The 9698-nt window shown below is 35.3% G+C and overlaps 1 protein-coding gene across 4 annotated transcripts; it reads right to left on the reverse strand.

Moving 5' to 3' along the window:
• Positions 1–768: 768 nt before the first annotated feature.
• LOC112286227 (putative transferase At1g60990, chloroplastic) lies at positions 769–5552 on the reverse strand. Of its 4 annotated transcripts, none has more exons than XR_016504857.1 (14): positions 5478–5552; positions 5185–5263; positions 4421–4518; positions 4138–4239; positions 3889–3922; positions 3683–3756; positions 3504–3569; positions 3155–3219; positions 2931–3018; positions 2741–2806; positions 2242–2407; positions 1838–1947; positions 1269–1396; positions 769–1122 (listed from the first exon to the last, which is right to left on the reverse strand). XR_016504857.1 is itself a non-coding variant. In XM_024527921.3 (14 exons), exons 1-14 carry the CDS (start codon positions 5538–5540, stop codon positions 949–951), a joined length of 1287 nt encoding a protein of 428 aa, XP_024383689.1. In that variant the 5' UTR covers positions 5541–5552; the 3' UTR covers positions 769–948. The 4 variants fall into 4 exon arrangements, 3 of the variants coding, with proteins under 3 accessions (XP_024383689.1, XP_090109391.1, XP_090109392.1); XM_024527921.3 differs by having other exon boundaries at positions 1838–1921; XM_090253265.1 differs by having other exon boundaries at positions 1838–1921; positions 4138–4276.
• Positions 5553–9698: the final 4146 nt, after the last annotated feature.

The raw sequence follows: 9698 nt of genomic DNA on the forward strand, positions 1-9698 counted from the left end.
CTACTAAAAATAGCTGATATAATCAAAACAAATGTACACAGATACGTGATTGAATCAAGTAAAATTGAAAACACGTTAGAAATTACAAGTGTTTAAAATAATACACTGTTATTGAGTGTTGTAAGCCTTTATATTGAGTTCAAATGAATGGGTTTAGATCAAAAGTTGAAGCTCTGTTCTAGATTTAGGTTAAAACAAATGGTTTAAAAAATATTGGACAAAATAAATAAATAAATGATTGATTTGAAAAATATTGAACAAAAGTAGTATGTGGTAGCAATAGCAAAAATTGTAGTGGCATTTGAAATTTCCCATATAATAATAATAATAATCAACATCATCTCTATGATAATAAAAATTTAATAAACTTTAACTCACACTAGACTTGATTTCTTTTGAAACATATGATCAATGAGATATTATTTAAAGTGGTCATAATACTAAATTAGTCACCTCTAAATTAAAAACCTTGAGATATGTTGTTGGCAAAAGTGACTTCTAACATGCACATTTGCTTGGAGGTTTGCAAAACTAAATAGAATTTTTAAATAAATCAATCATTAATTCTACAAGAATGGCAGTCTCTAAAAGAATTTACTTTTCAGTAGTAAACAAGATATTCGCGTGTTATATTCTTTGTAGTAAATTCTTCATAATAAGATTCTCAAGAAGAATTGGTATTGAAGATAAATGTTAAAATTTTAAAATTTTAAATATCGTTAAAAATATAATTAATAAACCTTCTAGGACTGTATTGAGAAAACTCCATTTTCAGTTAGAAAAAAAACAGTCACGATAGGGTTTCAACTGAGGAATAACAGCAAAAATTACAAAGTAGAAGATCATTGCTAGACTTTCATGCACACTGACCTTCAGCAAAGACCAAGCAACACAGCCAGCAAAGTTTTAACCGCCAAGGATAGTAAGCGCTTTCAAGGGTGCATACTGTCACTGCGGCGGAAGAGCATATTTGACAAAGCTTGCTTCTACTACTCTCCCTGATACACCTCCTATATCTACAACCAGGTTCTCTCCACCTGATTTTCTGCGAATATATGCTAGCCCCACATGACTATGCTCGCTTCCTTCTTTTGCCTCCACACAGCTGGTCAGCTTTCCCACCTATCAATGGCCATCAAATTGACTTGAAATTAAAATTCAGCATAAACAACCTTACGTGTCCACGAATCAATGATCGGTCTCTACAGTGGGCTTTATATTTTCAGAATCGAATAGAAAAGAACCTGCACTTCTGTTGACAATCTTACCCTGGCTTCGTTGCAAGTAATCTCTGTCTCTGGTTCAGCATATCCGTTCATGTGAACTGTATACAATTGCTGCTTGACACCATCGTAGGTTATAAGCCGTGCTATAGTCTCTTGTCCTATGTAACAGCCTGCAAAAATACGATACTGATTTAGGTTCTCATGAAGTGAGAAAATACAACATAACGGTTGGGAAATTCTATTCACAGGATGATGAAACACATACTAACAAGGCCATGCGTACAATGTCCAGATCCTGACAGACTGACAGCCTAGAGTACAAAATGTAGAAACTAATGGCAAAAGCCACACAATCCAAGAGCTTGGGAAAGAGACAACACAATGTTCACGTTATAATAAACTCCGACCTCGTAAAGGACGTTGTACAAAAGAGAATTTACCATGTTTGCACTAAAATATACCGCGTGGACATCTGAAAATATAGCAGTGGCTGTAGGTATCCAGCTCACAGATAGGACTGCTAACTTGGAGTGGATTAGTAGATTTAATCTAGTGATGTTCCACGAATGACCTGTGACGGACAAAAGGAGTCTTTTAAAATTGGCATTAACCTTTTGTCATAGAAATGGTATGCCATAGTCCTGCCTCAAGTGCATTGTACTCCGAAGTGAGTTCTCTCCCCGGTGCAGGCCGTCCTGCATAATGACGATGCTATCAAATTCTGCACTCATTCCACACTAGTAAGTTCTGTCTTTTAAGTTTCTCAAATGGAAAGAAAATGTTGAAGCATAGGACAAAAAATGAGATACCTAACTATCAAGTGGAACAATTCCAATGCGCAACATGGCCATGTCGTTTTCATTTCAACAATATGCACCTGTCCTTTTGAGTTGTACATATTGGTCCACGGAGTTCAGAATTAGAGCCCTGAGGTGCAATTAGATCTTACTCCTTGTAGTGGCTTACAGGTAACCATGGTGACAAAGAAATTGTAAATTTACAGGATAAAATTCACCTTGCCAAACTCGTAATTGCTCCCAAGCGGCTGCACCCATGGGTACAGCTCCTGCGTTCAGTATCGCCTCCCACACAATACCAGCTGTGTCGGTGGAGAGCATAAAGGAATAGCCTGGGCTCGCAAGTCCACTACCTACTCCGACTGTCACTGGTGTACCTTCAATCTGACATTTTAACAAATCGATGTGAAACCCAGAAATTGTGACCACTGAATATTTACCAAATGAGACGAGTCTCACACTTAAACGTTTGAAACAGATAACTGTTAGAAACAGAGACGGAATGCCGCCGAGTATGAATGCACACTTAATTCATGTTTAATATCCACGAAATTCCCTGGGACCCCGCCCATAAAGACACGAAAAGATGCATGCTCCAGAACAAAGCAATCTGCTCCACGAAAACTAGGATGAAGTGAAACCAATCAATCTAGATGTTACTGACCACAACAAAAGATATAAGGTTACATAACCGGGATACAGGTTGAAGTCACTGACCGCATAATGCATGAATGAACCATAAGGTTTGTCTTTAATTGCTTCAAGTCCCAAAGTATCAAGAACCTAATCAAAGGTCACAGGTCATTCCGCCCTTCACAAAATAGGCAAAGTGGGTTTTGACAAGTATAAATATCTTCATAGGCAACTTGCAGCATTAATAGACAAAACTGAAGGATCTGAAGCACACCTTACTGGAATTGGGACCCACTAAGGTGAAATAATAAGTTTTATCGGTGATATCCTCCACCTCCACTTTGTCAGCAAAAAATATGTACCTACAATTGTAATTCTTTTCAAATTAAATTCTCCAACATCTGAACCATCCAAGAACCTTTAAAGCATAAACAACAGCTTTCCCCTTTCACACAAACATAAGGCGTAACAAGAAAGAAAAAAGTGAAGTGAATTAACTTGTTGAGAAGGGCACAGAGAGATTGGCGTTGGCTTGGCGAAACAAACAGAATAACAGAATTTTTCTGCAATCCAAAAAGTTCAAAAATGCCATCAACTTCATTACTCATCCTTCAACGTACGCTATTGGTCCAATATTATAGCACTATTAGTCCAAGCAGACATTATTTCACGAAAAAAAAAAGAAAAAAAAGAAGAAAAAGAAGAAAAAGAAGAAAAAAGTGACCTCTGGCATCATAATTCGTAAGTTGCAGCCCTTCGCTTATATTAAAAACTGTGAATGACAAGACTCTGAAACTAAAAATTGGCCATTTGGTACCCAACAGTGAGGAGAGATGGAAGTACACACCATAACCCACGCTTTGGCCAGATCGATTGTCCTGCCTGTAGATGTAACGAATACTGTATCACAGCCCTATACCTCCCATTGCCATGAGTCAAATGACGTACTTATAGCCATTATTCAATTACGGACACGATACTGCAGCAATATGAAGAAACAAATGAGCACAAAAGAGAGGCACCCACCTCACCATCTTTTAACTTTTGAAAGTCGGCAGTGGTTTGGTTATGAAGAAAACGAATACGGTCTTCTCCAGTGACTGTACACAAACACGCCTTGCGGTTGTTGTGATTACTGTTGCAGTAAGTGATAAAATTTCCTAAATACTAGGAACATCAGCAGTCATCTAAAAATTCCGACAATGAGATATCCTAAAGGTGCGAAAATATACCCCGTATTCTTCCAATTTGCGACATCTCAACAACCTGCCCCACAATAAAGAATTCCAAAGATCAATTTCTAAGGCAATATATATTCTGGAAAGTTCCTTGTCCGGTACTGCATGCACTTTCAAACTTTAAGAACAACGTCCCTGAAAGATATTGGACACAAATGTGTACTTCACATTGCGAAATTAACCATGAATGAGTAAGATCTGCTTCAAACAGGAAAAAATCAAGGTTCCGAACAGAGTCTCTACAGCAACATCATTTTCAGCAGCTGCAAGTGCATCCTTGTCGTTTTGAAAAGTCTCCACAACTCCATCTTCAGAGAAGATAGCTCCCATTTCGCTTATGATAGCCTGCTCTATCATATAATTTCATCAGGAGGCCGGAATCCTATAATAGTAAATAGGCATTCAAACCACCACCTTCAGATATTCAAACTCATGATACCAAAATCTCTGAGACCAAAAAGACTTTTGCTTTAAAAGGAAAAAAACACTTGCGACGTGAAGAAAAAATAATGAAGACGTTGCTTACATGTAAATCGTTGTCAATGGGTGGCGGTGTGAAGATTTCAGCAGCCTTCAACGTATGCCGTGCTTGCCGTGTTCCCAAATTCACAAATCTAGAGGAGCCTGTGAACAGCAATTTCACTTTGGTGAGATGTGCATGCCTTCCCTCCTTGTAGAAAAGATTCAATTAGCCGGTAGAACGCATCCACGAGCTCGGATTTTATTATATCAAACAGAATTTATTACCAATGTAGTTGAGTCAAGTAATCAATCTTCACCTTTGGAACAACTCGTGACAACCTAATACACTAATTTTTAAACGCAAACCTAGAATGATGCAAACTTCTCACGATGTAATACAGCACCAAATCTGCAGCCTAAATTCTCATCAAAATCTCGGAAGCATCTGCTGACGTCATCCACTATCTCTGCTGAAGCTCAGAAGGTGAACCTGGTGCCAACTTTGCAACACTACCCCTCAATCAAAAACAACCTCGTGGAATGACTTCGATTGCGTGCCAAAGGTAGCAATTCAATTACAATGTAAACTATGTTCCTCAAGGGGATTCAGGAGAATGGCATTCGCAAAACCTCTGGCAGAAATTCCAGCTAAAATACACACATTCTCTTCACACACTCAATTGTCCGACCTTCAGGACAATCGCATTGACACCTACTGACTGCACACACAATGTGACAAAACCAACCAAAGTAAAGAATCAAACAAACAAACACCCCAACACTTTCAGAACCAAAAATACACTCAATTCGAGAGCTCCACAATCTCACCTGCTGAGGCGAGTCCAACGGCACCAGAACTCACCCACAAGGGAAAAGACACACACTGCTTCGTCCCATTCAACGCATCCTGCCAAAGAAACCCCGGAAAAAGAAAAACAAAAAAACAAACAAAAACAAACAAAAAAACAAAAACAACCGGTCAGCTGAGAAACCCAGCCACCTTGCTCTACCAATCCAGAATTCACAACCGACCCACTATCCGGATCAATGCAAAACGCTGCAATTCAATGCTGCCCGGGCAGACAGAGGGGAATTACGAGAGATGAAGGGCACGGAAGAACCTGGTGGCAGAAAGAGGTGAAGGGCTGAAAGAGGGCCAGCTTGCAAGGCAATTGAATAGCCATTGCAGGGCTGCTGGTGACAAGCTCCCGCAGCTTGGTCCTTACTGCTTTTTATCGTTAAAGTGGGTTTGCGGCACTGTGTCGATAGATAGATAGGAAATGTGACGAATTCCCCGACCCCCTTCGACGAAGGGATTGTGAGCGTCGCTCACGGCGATGAGAGAGAGTGAGCCCTCTTCAACCGAATGCCGCAACCGGATCCTCTCTACCTCCATCGCCTCCCTCCACCTTTTGCCTTTGATTTTTTTTTTTTTTTTTTTTTTTTTTTCTTCTTTTGTCTTTTTCCCTTCTTTACTTTTACGTTTTTTTGAGTCGTCCACTACTTATTGAGAGGAACTTTTTATTTATTTAGTTATTTATTCATTTATTGAACCAAATGGGCATTTATTCTGTTGGAGAATAGATATACATTAAATCGAGAAGAGAAGTTCTTTAGAAAAAGAAACTTGTAATATTTTCTAAGTTTGTAAAAGTACAAAAAAAGACTTGGCCTTAGGCCTAGCCAATTTCTAAGTTACCTTCAACTCTACACAAGTTTTGAGGAATTCAAATTAAAGTCAAGTTTGATCAAATTTGGCCAATTTTTTTATTATAAGGTTAAGATATGACTTGATCAACTTAATGGTGCAAAGCCAATTCATGCAAGCATGGTCTAAAATCATGCTCCAAACCATAGTATTAATCTTTTTGCTAGTCTATTTTTTGTTATTGAAAATCCATGCATTTCTTGAAACCCAACAAATCCAAATTATTAAACTTCTAGCAAACAACTATAAAGTAGTTTCTAATTTGAGTTTATATAGTAGCTTAGAGTCCATCATGCATTGTTGCCATGTAAGCATGTACTATAGACCATTGCCAGAAGCTAGGCCACAAATGAGATGTAATACCAATAGTGCAAATTATTAGGCTAAGTGAGCTTACGTATATTCAAAAAATCTATAAATTTAAGTCTTGTTTGCACCCACAGCATAATAAGCACATAAAATGAATATGTTAGCAATCACTTATATTTTCTAATAATAAATTGTTATAACATAATAGAATAGGCTCTATAAGAAAACTGTTTCTTTATGTGATTGTTTCTTGTAGCATAGCTCTTATCATTTGGACTCTTAAATTAAGAATGCGGTACCATGCTATTTTTGTTGCACTATTTATATAAAAATTAGATGGAACAAGAAAAGTGGTTGGCTCTTCTTTGCTTTATACAAGTATACGTCCTCTAACTTGCTTCACTTCTATCTACTTAAATCAAAGAATAAATTGGCAATGATTCCTATAAATAACTAGTAACTTTTGTCTATCGTTATAATTTTTACTTGCTTTTTTTAATTCAATACTAATTTCTTATTTTTAAAGACGGCATGTGGCTTAAGACATAGATGAGATGATTCAGCTCTTACAACAAAATTAGAATAGTTTGCATATAGATCTCAAATGATTGATTGTGGGCTTAGGTGCACATTGAATTGCAAGAAAATTTGAAATACTAAAAATAATATTTTGTGGTGTCACTATTAAATATCTATATGAATTTTTAATACATTGTGTTGTAGTGTAAGTACGTGAGCATTGCCAACAAGTTGATTGAAAATTCTACTTGGAATTGGAAGAATTAATCTTGGTCTCAAAGACCTAATCCAAACTACATAATTAACACTTTCTACCTCATGAAGGCTCTTGTAGCTTTGTCTTACAAGTCGGCTATTTGATTCAATCTATTACACATGAATTTGGCTGCCATTCTTAAGGCCATTTCAAAGTTCATATAGTAGAAGTGCATTGACTACTATATGCTCGTTGAAAGAACCTTGTCTATATCTGGAGGCTAGATCCTATTGAATTTCTTAACTAGTCTCTTCTAAGCTTAGATGAGACAATTTTATATTTAAGAACCATACATTATATAAAATTTATACAATAAGTTCTATTGCATATTGGCTAACTAATAGATTAGTTCAACAAGCTACATTTTAAATAGCTAGTACCTAAGAAGGATTTATAGGTTTATATTGCTTAAAACCATTGCCTTAAGGATTCATTTAGCTATGAATTTAAGGTGGCCTTCTTCAAAGTCAATAATTTGAAGGCCCTCCACTTTCTTCTTTGATTACATATTTATTTATTGTATGTGAATTGTACATCAAAGCATTGACCTTGACCATAAGAAACTCCTACTATTATACAAATCTATTGCATAATATAAGTAGATTTTTTTCATGTGCAAATGAAGTGATAGAGTGTAGAGAGCAAAATTGCATTAAAAATCATTGCTCAACTAGCTAATAAGAGATGCATTGCCAAGCAATAATTCCATTTTTTTTTTTGTATTTTTGAAAGCACAGATGCATCAATGTCAAAAGTGTGGAAGTTTAGTCCAAATACTATTCTAAGTACTTTAGATAGTTGGTAGTCAATCTCAGCTAGGCAATCTTAATGGCTCAATTAAGGCAAAGCTTGCTTATTTGAGACCTAATATATCATGTACTTTTTTCAATCCATTTAAAGTCTAAATACAAGGCCAAATCCATTTGAAATTGCATAGATTTGATGGTAGATTTGATGTGTTTTTATTAATGTATGTACTTGACATTGTCTCCAAACTATAAAATCAATTGTTTGTCTATGGCTTTTGAAAGTTATGTGTTGTTTATTAGGCCTGCTTTAGTGACCAACTTTGAATTAATATTTAAGACCTCTCTAATAAAAAGTAAAAGATATGATACAATGTAGCATCTTTGTCATATTCCACATTGTATTAAAAATATATTTGAGATACCTCTATTGATTCCTATTGATTCTTCTATATTCTTAAATGATAATCTAGTTATTGCAAGAAATATCTTAGGTATCTTAAAGGCTGCCATTATATAATATACGAAGGATAATGATATCACATCATATATCTTCTTAAAATTGAGCTTGAATAGTATTAGGTCCTGATCTGATTCACATGTCCATTTGATGGTTTTATGTATTAGTATGATGTTATCTTAAATATGTAGCCCTTACATAAATACAATATCATCTATACTTATTATATTTGGTATTAGAAGTTGTAATTAACATTATAAGGCTTTGGCTAATGCCTTATAGGACATAGTCAACAAGATAATGGACCACCACTTGCCTAGATCTTTCTTTTTACCTTCTTTATATAAGAAAGTAATAAAACCTCAATTTATACCTCTAGAGAAGGTTCCTTGGAACATCAAATCTTAAATGATTATGGTAAATTTTTATCTTAAGAAAGACCAATAATTTGTGTAAAATTCAATACTAATTCCATCAATCCTAGTGATCTTTTGAGTTGTCAAGGCAATTGCTAATTAATATAGTTCATATTTAATGAGAGATTTAGATAAGAATTCTTGGCTTTTAGTGAAAAATCTAATTTAGATGTGCTAATTAAAATTGGACATGGTTTTTTTGTTTTTTGAAGATACCATGTCGATAGCATATAATTTGTAGTAAAATATAGAGTAAATGGATTAAGTACTACAGAATCCATTACTAGGTGGCTAATGTTGTTTTGTAAGTCTATTAAAGTCAAAGAAGTTGTTTGTTCCTGAACGGTATGAAAAAATTATATACTAACCATGCCATCACATAATATCTACTTGATTCATATTTTCATCCTTTGGCCTACAATCTTCTTAATAACTAGATATTAGAAAGCCATACAAGCTGTACTGTAATAAACTTGTTTTAGGATTGTGGTTAAGTCATCATGTACTTCATATATAGCCTCTTTAAGGTGTGTTGTGGTTCAATTTTTTGTCTTGGAGTTCATATGCCTTGATTTTGTAGAACTTATAATAAAAGTAAATGACAACTTTTACATTCCTTCCAAAAAAAAATCTTGAGTATTGACTTTTCCATGCCACTTTATTACTTAGTTTAGCTTCTTGTAGCCAACTAGAATTCATCTTCTAGCAGTTCTTACATAAAGCTTCTTCCTTGAGGTTGATTATAATTGATACTAAATAATGGTTCAACCATGGCCACTTATCTTTAATTGAGTATGATATCAGTCTACATGTTGGCTCTTTTAGACTTCTACTCTATCTTTACAAAAATTATTTCTTAAAAATTTGAGGCTATCATCCAAGTAAGAGTGATTTATGACTTGAAAATGGTATTTTATTATATTATAAA

This window comes from Physcomitrium patens, chromosome 9 (genome assembly GCF_059467195.1).
Source record: "Physcomitrium patens ecotype Gransden chromosome 9, ASM5946719v1, whole genome shotgun sequence".
NCBI classification, from domain to species: domain Eukaryota; kingdom Viridiplantae; phylum Streptophyta; class Bryopsida; order Funariales; family Funariaceae; genus Physcomitrium; species Physcomitrium patens.